Genomic DNA, 16,951 nt, shown 5'->3' with positions numbered 1-16,951 from the left:
CCGCGCGACAGTAATTGCCCTTCCTTCTACTTCTTCTTACAACGTGTGTCTGGATTTTTTAAAAACAAAAATATTAATTTTCCCCGGGCTCTGCTCCGGTGCGGCAGCTCAAATGTCACGTTCGACTTCACGCTCGCGGAACGTGTGCACATTGAACTTCTTTCACACCGTACGTAGCCGCCAAAGGGTGTTACCGGCATGGCACCGTTCTTTGCCGAGCTCTTTGGGGGCAGGGCGCGCATGTCCGGCGGAAGGACTGGCGCTGGCAGTCGACAATTTGACGACACCGCGCACAGAATTTGACGGCGAGCGGCAGCGTGTTCCGTGGCGCGACGTGCCGCATGCCACACTGTCAGTTTTTGACTTTGTTGCCCACTCGTGCCCTCCTCGGGTAACATCGCGCTCAGCTCGGGGGGCCGCGTGCTCAAAAGCCAATTTCGCGTGTTGATCCCTGGCCCGTGGCGTAGCTATCGAGTGTGTAGGCGGTGCAACTGCGCCGGGTGCCAACGAGGAGCCCCTGTGTCGGGCTAATGAGGAGTGGTGGAGATTGGACAAGGGGGGTGTTGGGCCCATTAAATGATTTACACCAAGACCGACTTCAACCACGGAAAGTTTTAATTCATCATCACCATCAGAGATAATCTATGTCCATGCTGTGGCCCTTTAAGTTGTTGATAAATGTACCCAGCATGCATTGTTGGGCATTTCATATGAATATTCAGATTCTTTGCAGTAACGAAAGTTTTAACTCAAAATTAATTCAATATGAAGATGAAGACAGCCAGGGGTGCATGGCATTGATTCCATTTCTGACTAATGTGATTTTCCAGCCTCAATAGGTGCTCACAAAAATGGGGTGCCACTGTGATGAGATGTTCACTACCCCGACGCCTGTATATTTGGAGTTTGCATGTTCTCTCCGCGTGGTCGCGTGGGTTTTTCTCTCCGGTTTTCCCCTCCACATTTAGAGACATGCAATTAGAGTATTTGGCTGCTCTAAATTTCCACGTGATAAGCCGCTTAGTTGAACAATGATTTGTGGCCAGGTCGCTAAAAAAACGATGTCGTTCAGTGGGCCTTACCTAGTAAATAAAAAAAATCTAAATAGAGTGTTTTCGGTTAGATCGTGTAAATATAAATGTGTCGTTAAAACCCGCCACCACCTGACACAGCCAACTAGTAAGGGTTGTCACGTAAACAGAACGTGCCAATTCATCACTAGTACAGCACACCGGTGTGTTGGAGAGCCAAGCCACAACATTTACAATCGGAGTACGACGTTTATATATTTACGCGATCTAACCCATAAAAACCTCTATTATGGATAATAGTGGTTGCGAAAGCCTGACACGTGTTAAACCAAAAAAAAAATTTTAGTTTTAAAATATCACTTGCACTGGAAATGTGAAGGAAAACTTTGTTGATTGTACGGTGACCTGTACCTGGTGGCATAGCATCTCCTGTCCTGTGTTTGAGAGCACGCATGGGGGAACCTACAGTCGCGAATTCATTTAATACGCTAGACCACAGGAGGACCTACCCCCTTAAAAAAGACCCGAGAGGTATTTTGGTTGCACCCATCGCAGATCAGCCTGACCGTGCACCTCTAAGGCTTCTGCCCGTCCCAGCACAAGTGTGCGTTGTCAGCTGAAGCCCAGCAAGCGGCGGCCTTCAAGCCGCCGACTATTCCCGCAGCTGCTGTTCTTTGTGCGATGCAGCTCGGCACTGCCTCGAAAAAATTACGTGCGCATAAATAGCACGCACGTCACTGCAAGGGACTTCTTGTAGTGGCGAGAAGTGACCGAGGTATGAGTGTTCACGTGGGGAGCGGTGGCGCAGCGGCTAGCGCCCTGCCGTTACGAACCCGGCGACCCCCGAGTTTCGATTCCCGCTCATGGTTGCCAACACCAGCGACGATTAACTGAACCGGTCCTGGGCCTGCCCCTAGGTCGACTCAGCCTAAAATGAGTACCTGGTGCGGTGTGTAAACATCGCCACTCGGGGAGACAAAGGCGGCCGGGCGCGGTGCTGGCCACCCACCCCCTTCGTGTGCCCTGGCGGCCTTCGTAGGTGCTGCTGCTCGCTAATGGCACTGGCCCCCAAAACCTGTCAAGGCTAGGAGGGGAGAATCTTCGTCTTTTGTTGCAGGTGCGTGCGAGGCAGTGGGGAGTGGTTGAGAACCCCCCCCCCACCCGACGGCCAGGGCTGCCCGGTTACCTGGCACTGGTAGGGCTTCTCTCCGGTGTGCACCAGGTGGTGTTTCTGCAGGTGCGCCAGCTGCGTGAAGCCCTTCCCGCACGTCTGGCACTTGAATGGCCGTTCGCCGCTGTGGACCCGCAAGTGGACCTGTTTGGGAATTTGCGAACAAGGGGGAAACAACAAAACACGTTCAAAATCGCGGGCGCGCATGGATCCATTTTCTTGCGTTTTTACATCTATGGAAATGTTGAGGGAGCAACGGTGATACAGCGATTCCACCCAATCGCACGACGAAGTCCCATTCGCAGACTCGGCCAACGTTGACGGGCGAAAAATAGGAACTTTACCAGCGTGGTGAAGAACGGTAAAACAACCCCAACGAGCGGCACAGCCTTCATCCAGTGGGTGGTTTGACAGAGGGCCAATAAGTGCGTTCATATTGTTTTTGTCAATAATGTCGCTGGATAGAGAAATTGCCAGAATCAAACCCTCCGGAGGGGGCGGGGGGGGGGAGACAATTTATATTAACATCAAATCCACCAGGAGAGAATCAGAATCAGAATATTTATTTATGCGGAAGGAATCCGATGAGCTATGAAGCTCTTTTTGCGCAGATGTCCGGAGAGGAACGGCCGCGGGCCTGGTGCCGACACACGACCTCCGACCTTGCGGCGCCGCAGCCAATGGCCAATCGGCGGTCACTCCGCGGGCCGTCCCACGACGCGTTCCCACCTTGAGGTTGGAGAGCTGGCCGAAGGTCTTGCGGCAGACGTTGCACTCGTAGATGATCTTGCCGTTGTGCTTGCGGAGCGGGTACGGCAGCGAGCGGTAGCCCAGGTGGTGGTGCGTCGCTCGCGAACCGCCGAACGATCGCGAGGCGCCGTCGAGGGCGTCGCCCGCGACCGACGACGACGAGGACGACAGCGGCAGCAGCGACGACGACGACGACGCGGACGACGACGACGAGTCGGGCGACGCGGACGACGTGGCGCGGACGACGCCGCCGGGCGAGCGGCGGCGTGCGCCCGCCGGGTTGCCGCCGTAGGGCGAGCGCGACTGCAGGCGGTGGACGCCGCCGCCGCCCCCCGCCGCTGCCGCGGACGTCAGCTGGAAGGGCGAGGAGGGCGAGTAGATGGCCGGGGTGCGGGCCGGCGACCCGCGGTAGGGGATCGCGTAGCCGGCGGGGGCGTACGCGCCCGGCGGCGGGCGAGCGGCCGACGAGGCGTGGGAGAAGCCCGCGGCCGCGTTCTCCTTGTGGGCGTGCACCGGCTGCGAGAAGGCGCTGGTGGGCGCGGGGACGAGCCGGCCCGGCTTGTGGGACGGCGCGGGCGCCGGTTCGCGGCCGGGGCCCTTGTCCGCCGGCCTTGGGTGGGGGAACATCGACTGCGGCAGGACCAGGTGGTGCGGCGCTCCGCTCTTGAGCGGCTGGCCGTACGCGCGGTGGTACACGTCCGGCACGGGCATGTGCATGCCGTTGAGGGCGCCGATGCCGCCCTGCAGCAGGAAGAACTTGCCGCCGAAGTCGTGGGGGGCGCCGACCCCCGGCGGGTACGACGGCGGGAGGGTGAACGGCTCGACGGGGTGCCGCAGGAACGGCTGGGGCATGAACGGCATGCGGGGCTGAGCCAAGATGCCGCAGAGGCCCTCCTGGCCCGGGTACGCCCGGGCGACGTGCGGCAGGTACCCCGTCGCTTTGGCCGGAGCCGAGGTGGAGGAGACGTCGTGTGGCGTGTGGCGGTGGTGGTGGTGGTGAGCGGCGGAGGGATACTGAGGAGACGGGAGCCTCGCCGTGAATTTGCCGGACAGCTTCGCCTGGTCGGGCCTCATGAGGTCGTCGACGCTGAACGGCACGTGGCTCTGGGTTCCCGCGCCGCCGCCGCCGTTGTAGGAGGATCCCGTGGGGTAACGCGGGTGAGGGCACAAGACGTCGCCGCCCGGCCGCTTGCCGAAGCCGACGGCCCTGCCGCCGTCCTTCTGCGCACCGGGGCTGCTGCACATGTCACCGCGGCTCGAGCTCGGCCGCAGCGGCTCCATGTCGGTGGTGGGGTGGGGCTGGTCGCGCGAGTCTGCGCATGGCAAGGGAGAGAGGGGGGTGGGGGCGGAAAAAACGACAAAATAAATGCGCGTTGGGATTTGGCGATTTGAAACAAACGAAAACCGCGCGCTGTAAACTCCCGCGCGATAAGTCACCTCGTTGAGCTGTCATTTGTGGCCGGGTCGCTTCCCCGGTACCGTGGCCCTGTCATCACGATCACCATCATCATCATTATCATGCATGGCCCTTTGCATTGCGAATACATTTATCCAGCGTGCATTGTGGGTATTTGCACACATGCCAGCTGCGAGAAGACAAAGACAGCGGGGAGTGCATGCCATTGATTCCACTTTTCACTTGTGTGATTTTTTCCAGCCTCAATAGGTGCTCGCAAAAATTGGGTGCCACGGTGGCAAGATGCTAACTGCCTTGCCTGGTAAACAGGAAGCCGTGAGTTCGATCCAGACTGACACCTGCATATTTAGAGTTTGCATGTTCTCCCCGTGGTCATTTGCATTTTTCTCTGGGTCATCCGGTTTTTCCCTGCACATTTAAAATCAACATCCGTTTATGGTATTTGGCTGCTATAAATTTCCACACGATGACAAGCCACTTCTTTGAGCTATCATTTGCGGCCGAGTTTTGGAGAAAAAAATATATATTCTTTGGTTCTTTCGGTAAAGTCACATAGGTAGAAAATAAAATAAATCACAACGTTTCGGGCGCAACACAAGCGTCCGTTGCGCCCGAAGCGTCGTGATTTATTTTATTTTCTACCTACGTGACTTTACCAAAAGAACCAAAGAGCATGGATTCCTGCAGTCATGAAAGCTTCAAATCAAGACATCTGGTAGCGTGAGAGAGAAAAGAGATGGTTTTCACCCTCATAAGGGCTCATTGTAAAACCACAGGCGACTCGTGTAATACGGCGGCCATTCTGTACGCAGAATGTTTCACGTGGCACAGAGACAATGGAGGGTTAGCGTGTTATTATCGCCAACATGCTCAAGTGTATACGACTGTTATCAGTCCGGTGCATTATATGTACATAGAGGCCCACAATTTTTACATATTTTTGACGATGGTCACCCTCAAGATCATTACAATTACTTGAGGGGAGATTAGCCCGCTCGATATCTATTTTAGGAAGCCACTGGAAAATCATCTTGATTGAAAACTCATTTCTTGAGAACTGCTTTTTGTGTTTGGATTGTGGTCCTTCCCCCGAACCTCCGATTAATGTGGTTAGCAATGTCCGGTGCGACATAAGTTCAACATCTGTACATCCTTTTGGTCAAAGTCAAAAGGTCATTGCAGATAATTTGGTTCATGCCTCGATACCTTACCATCGCTTCCTTCCTTCTGCTAGAGCACAAAGTTTTTGCATCGTCAATAGCCCGCCTCCTAAGTTATATTATTACAGCGTCCCACCATCTGCCCTTGGGTTTTCCCCTTGGTCTCTTCCCTCTGGGAATGTACAAAGTGTCGACGCATTATCGATCATCTAAAGTTTGACAAGACACTTAACATTAGCTTAATGTGGACTTTTTTTTACTAACCCTTATGTAGGTGTGTGTGTACGTGTGTACGTGTGTTTGTCCGTGTGTGGCGGTTAGTGGTTAGCGCTACACTGCGCTATGAACCTGCCGGCCCGAGTTTGACTCCCGCTCATGGCCAACACCGGTGACGATTATCAGAACCGGTCCTGGGCCTCCCCTAGGTCGACGCGGCCTCAAATGAGTACCTGGTGCAAAGTGTAAATCTCACCGATGGGGAGACAAAGGGGGGCGGGCGTGGTTCTGGCCACCCACCCCTCGTGTACAGTGCTGACCTTCATTAGGTGCTCACTAGCAGCACTTGCCCCAACAAACTATATACAGGCTATACGGGGGATCTTTGTCTTGTGCGTTTGATGCATACACGCTCCTGTGAATGCTCATATGAACGATGCTTTGTGTCTCTGGAAGGCTCAATTGAGATTAGGATCTCTTCAGAAGGCAGTCCTAACCAGGAAGGTGAAATACCAATGCAAAGCTAAGAAGAGTTGACTCTGTTAATGTGCAGGTGTGGAAATACTTGTCTTGCTATAAGAGGGCCCACACGCATATCTCTGCTCACCCATTTCATATTTTACGCAGCGTTTCCTTATTTCCCTTCTATTTGGAATACAAACTATCCATTGTTAGACACACGTGTGACGCTTGCGCAATATGGACAACTGGTGCATGTGGACTTTTTTTTTAAAGTGGAATTTTGTCCTCGTGATATGACTATCACTGCACTTAATTAAGAGTACACACAAGTACTGAACCACGTCAGGCTGTGACCCAGCAATTCTTTCCGAGAACGAGTGTCGAAGCGAGGACCTGAATGTTCTCGTCTGTTGAAAACGCCTCAAATCGGCACTAAAATAACAACTTGGACGCAGCTTTGATCGCCAGCTGCGAAGGAACGATATGCTGCTTCACCACTACACGGGCTCAAGAGAAGCTCTTCTTCACTGCGTATTTTCGCATCACGAATCCTCACCGGGGCTGTTAACCTTGCAGCCGGCGAGCCTGTGCTATGAAAGTTCAGTGCAACTACCGCTCACCGCATCGCTCACTACACCACTCGCCACAGCGCTCGCCACATCGACGAGCGGCGCTCACCGACGCCCACCGCGGCGCAAGCACGACGTCGCTCACCCACGTCGCTCACCACGCGCGCTCACCTTGCAGCCGGTGGTGTGCCTGGCCCATGCGCCGCGTGTACTCGGGCGAGTACCACACGAGCAGCTCGCGCCCGGGGGAGACCCCGCGCAGCGTGTAGAAGAAGACGTCGGCCCCGTGCTGGCACGCCACCAGGTTCTGCTCGCGCCGCGACCGCGCCGGGTTCACGAAGCGCATCCAGTTGCTGCGGCTCACGTCCCAGCCGTCCACAAAGTGCTGCAGCTCCCCGTGCCGGTAGATCTGGCGGACGCAAACGGACGCACGGTCATGCACTCGCACCGGCCACGCCGCGCGACTTTGCGCGGGCACGAGGATCGTAGGGCCGAGCTAAAGCGTCTCGTTAATGACGATGGCGGTGATGAGAGATCTGTTGGATGGACAGACAGATGGGTAGATGCACGCACGGACGGACGCACGGACGCGTCATGCACTCGCACCGGCTACACTTTGTAACGTTGTGCAGGCCCGAGGATCGTAGGACCGAGCTAAAGCATCATGGCGAGGGATCTGGTGGACAGATAGATGGGAAGACGCACGCACGCACGGACACGTCTTGCACTCAGGCCGGCCACGCTGTGCGACTTTGCACAGTTGAAAGCTCGTAGAACCAATTTCAAGCGGCGTGTGAGTGACGATGGTGGCGAGGGATCTGGTGGAGACACGCAGAGCGCGTGTCACTCACTCTTCAATCTCGTGTTAAGGCGGTTAGATCACTGCCTTTTATCCAAAGTCAGTCCCGCACACAACCGCCTACGCACTAAAACATTTTTTTGCAGAGATGAAGATCCCCTGCCCGGCGTTCTGGACTTGTCAGGCAAGCGCTGTTAGCGAGGGCCACTTTCGGCTGGCATGGCCATGAGCAAAGCGGCGTGGCCGGCACCGGATCAGCCGCAACAGACCTCGTGCATTCTGAACTGGTGTGGGCCCACATTGTGTCAGGCACTCATTTCAGGCCGAGTTGACCTGGAGGAGTTTCAAATCGGGATTAGTTACCGATTTCCCCCACCCCCAGCACCACGTGCACCACCCCACCCGCACGCCCCCCTTGCTGCGCATAGCCAGGAGTTAAACCTGGAGAACTGGGTCTGTAGTTCACGCTGCACTCACTGACCACTGCGATACGCTCCGCAACCAGTACACACGGACAAAGACAAAGACCCCCCGTGTAGCCTTAGCAGACTGTTGGGGCAAGTGCTTATTGCGGGCACCTATGAAGGCCGGCACGACACACGAGGGGGTGAGTGGCCAGCATCAGGCCCGACCGCCTTTGTCTCTCCAGTGGCGATGTTTATACATTGCACCGGGTACTCATTTGAGGCCGAGTCGACCTAGGGGAGGCCCAGGACCGGTTGAGATACTCGTCACTGGTGTTGTCCGTGAGCGGGAATCGAACTCGGGTTGGCCGGGTTTGTAGCACAGCGCGCTAACCGCTGCACCACAGCTCCCTTACAAGGACAGACACACACGCGCAGCTTCACACGGACACACACACACTCACTCTCACATGGCTCCACACACACACACAAGACGTGCAATTTTTGAAAAGTGGTCTCATTCAGTGCCTCACTTGAAAGGAAGATACTTAGACATTACCTCACGTTTAAAGTTAAGGAGTTAAGGACAACAGGGTTGAAAAATCCAGATTTTCTTCTTTTTGGTTTCTCAAAACTGCCATAATTAGGCTTTCACCTGTTTGCCAGTCACCTCTGAGTGCTTTGCCCTTCAATGCAAGCACAGAAATGCAGTTATGCCCACGCATGAGCAAAGCCCTCCGGGTGTCTGGGTGTGTTTGACTGGCATCGATAATAAAAACCAGCCCTAAGCTGATAAATCAACAAGGCGTGGCCACACACACACTCGCATTATCATCTTTAACTTGGTAATCACGATTTAAGAATCCGAGGAGGCAGATTGCCATGCACACTGTAAAAATGAATCTAAACCCTGGCTTGTCGCACTCCGTCGGGAGAGGACAGTCCTGGTTCTGCTAACTGATGAACAGTGCTGGCAAGTTGCGATCATCAACGGCATTCGATGCAAGCAAAAAAGCAATCAACACCTGTACTCACGGTCCCCATTCGAGGAGAAGTGAGAGGGCCTTGGCCATACATATTTATATGCAGGATGCTTCAAAGAAATGTTGACACTTCTGAAAATTTGCAACAATACCTGCAAGCAATGTGCCTCTGGGCTCTGGAGACCACCTGGAGAAGATTCCAGGCAATGTGTTGACGATGATGGCGAACAAGTGGAGACTGATTTTTTGGAGCTATTAACATACATTCGTTATCATGTTACAGTGTATTAGCCGTAAAATTTTCCATTAAAAACGATAGTCCATATGAGCGGTAACATTTTTTGAAGCACCCTGTAATATGGTTGCCAGAGGCAGACGACTTTGCAGCAGCGGGCATTTGGGCGGCGATAACGCAGTGCCGACGAGTCTCAATAACGACGAACCTGGTCTGCTTGCCGCCTCACGGCTGCCCTGTCTGTTCAAATCTATTCGATGGAGGCCTACGATAAGCGAAACGCAATGCCGTCCTTCAGGAACAGCTGCTACGATTTTTTGCATAGTGCACAAAGAGGGGGGGGGGGCTTGTATGCTTTGCTCGACTCGTTTTTTTTGCATGTTGTGCAAAACTCATGGTTTTCCGGCCTGAAATAGTTGTAGATGTTGTGATGATGTTTTGATGACGGGTTCTGCTCGTCACTTACATGTTCGACATAAGTACGTGTGTTTATCGCACGTAACGTATGTGGCTATACAGTGTTCTCGGTACATGTAAAACAAACACAAAATAAACTATTTTACTTTGCAGGCAAAGCCCACCGAGCCATTAGATTTTTTTTCAGAGGCGACCTCGCCACACAAGATAGCTCATCAATCGTCATGATTATGCGTGGCAATTCACAGCAGCCTCCAAGTAATCCGAACGCGCGATGTTGTTTCTAAATGGGGATGGTGGCGGAATTGGAGGATCCCCGGGAAAAAATCCACGAGATCGTCACGGGGAGAGGGACAGAGACAGAGAGAGAGAACTATACAAGAGGCGCCCACGTCAGGGCCGCGATCCACCATCTCCCGCTGCGTAGCAGGCGAAGGGAGATAACATCTCGCCTAGATTGAGATTATTTAGATTATTTTGCCGCTACAAATTATCCGAATGATGGTGCCACTTTGTCGAGCTTTCATTTGTGCCAGGTCGCTTCTGAAAAACAAGTTAATAGCTCAGTGGGCTTTGCCTGGTAGGATGGTTTAGTTGTTGCATTTGTACGTCTTGATTTGAAGCTTTCGTGACTGCAGGAATCCATACTCTGTGGTTATTTCGGTAAAATCACGTAGGTAGAAAAAATAATAGATCACGACGTTTCGATCGCAACGCAAGCAATCGTTGCGATTGAAACGTCGTGATCTATTCTTTTTTCTACCTTCGTGACTTTAACGAAAGAACCAGAGTACGCATTTGTGTGTGTTTGGGTGATTTGTTTACCTTTCTTGTACTTTGTATTCACATCGTGTGTTTGTGATGTTTGTTGTTGTAACATTCTTACCCCGTGCCCCTACTGGACATCTGTAAAAAAAACATAACTTTATAGCTCATCAGATTCCTCCAGTATAAATAAACATTCCGATTCTGACATTAGTGTTTGTGTTCTCGTGTGCAATAGCAAATTATACAAAGGTGGTCACAGTGTGGTCACCGAAAAGTGTGGCACACTGCCCAGGGTAGCGTGTTGTCACATGTCATCAAGATGCGACTCTGACCCCATACGAACGAGGACTGGGCTACATGATGGTCAGCATAGGAAAGTGCAACAGTGTTGTACTCTACTTTCTATGACCCTGTGTCCATGCTCCCTGCATTCAACAAGCGGCACTTGCCATGTTTTGTCAACGAACTCCCCCACGACTCATGTGGCATTGATAGACGCCTATCCAGCAATGGATTAGCAGCGGCCTGTACATGCATATGTGTTTGTGTGCGCACTGGTTAGCACTAATGGACATCCGTCAAAAAGAGCTTCATAGCTCATCGGATTCCTCCAGTCGAAATGAAGATTCTGATAATAAAGAAAACACATTCTGAGCACACTGGACTCTGAGCCCAGTGACCCAAGTTCGATTCCCGGCTAAATCGAACGTCAGCGGCGAGTGATCTTTGAACAAGTCTGCGGAGAGCACCACCCACCACCCTTCACCAACCCGCACTCACCAGCACGGCGAAGTATGGTCAAACAACCCCCCCCCCATAACCGGCACGCTTGCAGGCAAGCCCTCCTCATCCAGCAGCGGATTGTCAAAGCGACAGCACGTGACGTGTGTGTGGTGCGTGCGCCGCGCAAACCGCGACGCGGCCTGCATTTTTTGCACGCAAAGAAATATTTTCGCGGAACCGTGAAACGAATAAAGTTTGCGAGGCCACCGGGGCGAATGACTCTGGCACAAAAGGAGTCGTAACTTCGAGCGCGCAACGCGGGAGACTCGAAGGCCACATCGAAGTTCATCTCGGCGGCACGCGCCTCCGCACACGATTTCCACCGCGCGGGGTGGAGCGATTGAGTGAATTGACAATCCGAGCGGCAGCCGCCGATCCTCCCTCGTGCCCTGCGCTCGCAGCCACGGCTGGAGTGCGGGCGGGCAACACGACCGCCCCCCCCCCCCCCGCATCTTCAGGGGAACGGCAGAAGCACGCGACGGAATCTCTGCGCCGGCACCGACGTAACACGCCAGCAGCGGCGCAAGCGAAGCTATGGCGGCGGCGGCGGCGGTGGGGGGCGGCTTTAGCTGCCTGCGAGAGGACGAGACGACTGAGGGGGGCTGCATTCTGGGGCCAGGGCGATTCGTGGGCCGTGCTCTTTGGGGATGGAGCACGTTCACCGTGGCGGTGGCGCTGGCTCATTGGGGGCCCGGAAACAGAAGTTGTGCACGTTTGGAGTGTTTGGCTACTGCTGTACATGGCCCACGTGAAGATGACAAGCCACTTCGATGAGCTATCATTTGATGATAGTCAGGTCGCTTCTGAAAACATACCTATTTAGCTCAGTGAAATGACAGAAGACTTGCAAACGAGAAATACAGCTGTAGTGAGATAAGAGATATGTATACGGAAAAAACACAGATGGAGGGAGATAAGAGTAGGGAAATGCCGATCATGTAAAGATGAGAGATTAAAGTGTAGGGGGGGTTAAAAATGCAACTCTCGTTATTATGTTTATTTGCATTTTAATATTGTTTCCGTATAAATGTATGTGTTAATGAAAACGAGATCCCCTTGAGCTGTTTGAGACAGAAAGCTTCTGTTCGGTTTTCTTTGGCCTAGAAGCGACACATTCCAACACTATTGTGTCGTGGCGTAGCAAACACGGCGGCGTGTCGCACAGTATCGACAAGTCTCCGATTATTACAACTCACCACTCTACAGGACGTCTGGCAAAGAACATGACCAACCTGCAACGTGTACACAATTCTTTCGCACGTGTCGTGACGGGTACTGTCCGTCCAGTGCTCGCCAAGCTGCATTGGCATCCTGTTGTCGAACTAATGAACCACAATACCTTGCTAATCTTGTCAAGGAGCATACATCATCACGCGAGCTCCGGGCATCCTTGCAGCGGCTATTGGCTAACCATCGAACAAAGACGGTCACTGCATCGCACGCTTTGTAATGCGCTTCTGTGGCTGCCTGGAACGATCTTCTTTCCGATATTAGGGAGCCACTGGAGCCATGCAACTTTAAAATATGAATAGAAAAAACATTTCTTTAGAACTGCTTTTTGGGTTTAGTTTGGTGTCCTTACCCTGCACCTCCGATTAGCGCGGTTGCCAAAGTACGGTCCAAAACATGTTTGCGTGCTGTGTTGATGGTAAAGATAATGGAACTTTTACAACGTCAAAGACTTCGCAGTCTTGAATCGATTTCACAACCTCACAAACCTAGTCATGCAAGGTCCTTTCCGATAATATAAAGATGGATGATTACACCCCGAGTTTGTAGTAAATGGCTTTAAAACCTTACATGGCGGTGTAGATTTTAACGTATTAATATTCTCACCTTTGTTTTCTATGATAAGCTATTAAATAATTGAGCATAATTAGCATATATGTTTTACATGGCATAAATTACCCTTGACTTTAAATAATTTATATTGCGTTAATGTGTTAATATATTACAAAAATACCGTACATACAGTACCTGATTTACATTTCCAGAAACTATTCTTGGAGTTAAATGCGATAACAATTAATAGATACAATACAATCTTGATTTGAAGCTTTCGTGACTGCAGGAATCTATTTGGTTATTTCGGTAAAGTCACTACAAACTCGGGGTGTAATCATCCATCTTTATATTATCGGAAAACAAAAAAAGCCTAGTCCAGCAGTTGTTTTCTTGCTGTGGGTGTCCCACCTGATGACGATTGCTTGTGTTGCGATCGAAACGTCGTGATCCATTATTTTTCTACCTACGTGACTTCACTGCATTATTTTCAAGATGTCATTCATTCGTGGCGCAATCATAATCCCTTTCCCAAGTTACCCCACGACTACACAACAGCTTTGCGCAAACCTCACTCCTACGTTCAAGACTGCGGATCCACGGGTACCAGTTGCGACGCTGACAGATAGCACCCTCATCCAACAGCGGATAGAAAATGGCTGACAATGATAATGATATGATACAATTTTACCTTAGTGCACAATTAATATGTATATAAATTCGAATTTATAAAGCTACATCATGGGACCTTTTTTGTCAGTTTCAAATTATGAAAAATAAAAATAGGGTTTACCCTTTCTGGCAATAACACAGGAGGTGTTGAATAGAAAACACTTGCAAGGAATAATGTCTGCATTAACCAAACGTACTTGTGGTGAACATGCAAAACAAACACGCTCTGATAATATTACATGCATTGCCTTTGCAACTGATTGGCCTACACCAGCGACAGCCTCTTTAGGGCCTAGTCTCACCAGTGTCAGACCAGAGAAACTATTAAAATGTTTTCAATAAAAAAGCTTTCCTCTCAAATTGAAGGAAATGTGATTTTATTTATGTATCTAAAACCACGAACCAGTGGAGTCGCTAACGCACTTCCCGGCGACCGGAGTTCTGATTCGCGGCTACAGCTGAGGTGAGCGGACGAGCGATTGTGTGCACGAGCCCGGGGCGCCCTCTCACCTGATCCGCACTGACCAGCTTGGTGAAGTATGGCAAAAAAAAAAACCTTCTGACCGACACGGCATGGCAAAGCCCTCATCCAGCAGTGGATTTATGAAGAAGCAGGGGAGTCTGTGACTCAAGGAGGACGTTGCAGTTGTTTCTGCTTCCAGTAACCCGTCTTATCGTCGGAAGCTACTCCATTTATAAAGAATACGTCAGAACGTTCAAGTGATAGAACTGAACGTGGTCAGTCCTTTGTCAATCCCTGTGCTGAATCAAGCCCCCCCCCCCCCCCTGCTCATGTTGTCAGTCATGGGGCTCTCTCGGCCATACTTCTACGCGCTGGTCAGCGCGGGCTGGTGGTCACGTTGTGGCGAGATTGTGCGGATATTCATCATTAATTTGTGTTTCACTCCTGCTGCGTATATTCCACTTCTGTGGACGTAACAGCGCCCCATTTCACATCACGCAGTGCACTTGCCCCGACAAACGCCGACTATTTATACATTCGGTTTTCCCTTTTGAGGCTACACCATTGACGAGCGTGTCTTGATGAGGCCGACGACATTTACCAGTAAAGCCTCCACACACACACACAGACACGCATACCCCAAGTTCCATTCAGACAGCTTAAGTTCCATGCATAGCGAGGGATAGAAGAGGTTTCATTTTGTGAAATGCCCCCAGCACAATGGAGCTTTTGTCACTGGAAATCAAACCTCTGAAAGGGCTATTTGCTCTTTTCATATTCTCAAAGAACAGGTTCTTCGAAATATTTTGGGCGCACGACGAACTCGCATTTAATAGGCATCTCTTGCCGTAAAAGTTCAGTTGACCACGCAGAAGCAAATAACGCGTACAAATGTATTACGGCGTCGTGGTAGTGCTACGCGATGTTGTGGGGGTAAGCGTGGATCGGTGGTTGTGGGAGCTCCCCGCGCTACCGGTTGTCCAATCGGGGCAGCTCGGTGGCTTGAGCCAGCGGCTCGCAATCACAAGGGTGCAGGTTCAAACCCTGGCTTGGGGTTAACTCGGCCCATCAAACTTCCAATGCAAGGTCGTTAAAGTAAAGTACCACATTGTTGGGGGAAGGCAACAGCGGCGGTTGTCTTATGGAAAGACTTGCACCCCCCCCCCCCCCACTGGCTCTCAACATGAGATGACCACAATCTCATCGGATTCCTCATCCAGTCTAGATAAAGATTGGAGCAGGAACTCATTTTCTTACTACTGGTTCAGATAACACTCGTCACCGATGTTATCCATGGCCAACACACCCACACGGCCACTTTCCACTCCTTCACCAATCCAATCTATACTGACCAGAATGGCGAAGTAGGGTCATTACAGGAAGTACAGTTAACCCCCCCCCCCGCCCCCCCCACGACTGGTGTGCAAAGGATCGATTGACAAGGGGCTTCACGTGCGTAACTTAACATTTCATTAACACGGCATCTCAACGTCCCCCCTTGTCGAGCACAAAGAAATGTTAAATGCACAAAGTGCGGTCCGCGTCACCGTGAGCCATGCAGACCCGGTCCTTCAAGAACCCCAAGTCGGCTGCGTTTACTCTATGATCATGCTGCCTAGGTTTTTGCGGTTGTGCCCCACAGCTAAACTAAAACTAAACTTTTTTTTTACTTTACTACGTAAGGCCCAGAAGCGACGTGGCTATTGCAAATGATAGCTCAAGGATGTGGGCTTGTCATAGTGTGGAAATGTATATAGCAGCCAAATACCATGAACACACGCTACTTCTAAAATGTGGAGGAGAAAACCGGATGACCAGCAGAAAAAAAAATCCACTCGACCACCGGGAGAGAGAGAGACACGCAAATTCCAAATATACAGCAGGCGTCAGGGTTTGGATCTAACCCACGACCTCCTGTGTATCAGGCGAGGTAGTTAACATCTCATAGCCACCGTGATGATGATGATAGAGACATACAAACTGCAACCATAGAGCAGGCGTCAAGGTTGGGATCACCAGCCCAGCCATTGCTTGAATTCCAAGCACCACCTTGAGTCAGTCTTGCCCATTTGTGTTTACCATGGGAAGGCCTGGTGATGAGACTTCATCTGCAGATAACTTTACAAACTTTACAAACTTTGTTGTGCCAGTGATGCACGAGGGCCTACCTACTTTTGAGTTGAATATCGCAGAGATGTTCTTGTCCGTTGTAGGTTTGTAAGTGAATGGCGCCTTTATGGAACAATTTCACTTGGGGTGTGACTTGCAAGCAAGCAAGCAGCAGCAGCTCAATTCGCAGTAAATGGAAGTCGCAAGTATTTACACTTTGCATCGGTGTCACGTGTTGTCACGTGATTTTACAATAAACTACAATAGGTCATCTTTATAACAAAAAAAAGAAATGCCGTTTTTTTGAAGATATATCGCGGACATGAATGGATAATTCGGCGAAGCGTGCAAGTTAAATGTCACATCGTAAATATTTGCTCGTATAGAAGGCCCTTTCTAAATCCTGACTAATCCGTGGACAATAAACACGAGGAGTGCACGTGTATATATACCTATGTGCGGAGCGCATGCATCTCTGTGTTTAACAAGAGACTTAAAGAGAAAGGCCACTTTCGATCCCCCCCCCACCTCCCCCGAGTATTTTTAAACTTTCCCCATTGTTCCGTCCGTCTCTTGGCTGTGTAAAAAGTGAAGTCAGGACGGTAGAATGTTGTGGGTTTAAAAAAAAAATTTGACTCTTCGAACAATGTAAGCACGATTCAAACGCCCGTGGCATCAATCCAGAAGGCAAGCGATCAGGTGCGCGGTGTCACGGCCGGGTGGGTAGGTACGCGTGTATTTATAGATGGGTGTTGTGTAC

At 51.2% G+C, this 16,951-nt stretch overlaps 1 protein-coding gene across 2 annotated transcripts in view; it reads right to left on the bottom strand.

Moving 5' to 3' along the window:
- Positions 1 to 16,951, bottom strand: part of LOC144734292 (uncharacterized) — a 141,443-nt gene that overhangs the window by 12,262 nt on the left and 112,230 nt on the right. For both annotated transcript variants that reach the window (XM_078616445.1, XM_078616444.1), the window contains exons 4-6: positions 6,948 to 7,185; positions 2,932 to 4,265; positions 2,218 to 2,346 (exon numbers count right to left, since the gene is read on the bottom strand). In XM_078616445.1, coding sequence (XP_078472571.1) covers positions 2,218 to 2,346; positions 2,932 to 4,265; positions 6,948 to 7,185 — 1,701 coding nt within the window. The remainder of the gene's footprint in view (positions 1 to 2,217; positions 2,347 to 2,931; positions 4,266 to 6,947; positions 7,186 to 16,951) is intronic.

Source organism: Lampetra planeri, chromosome 50, assembly GCF_965212315.1.
Source record: "Lampetra planeri chromosome 50, kcLamPlan1.2.h2, whole genome shotgun sequence".
Lineage (NCBI taxonomy): Eukaryota > Metazoa > Chordata > Hyperoartia > Petromyzontiformes > Petromyzontidae > Lampetra > Lampetra planeri.
Note: the sequence above shows the minus strand (reverse complement) of the source record. Positions and strands in the feature narration are given on the sequence as shown.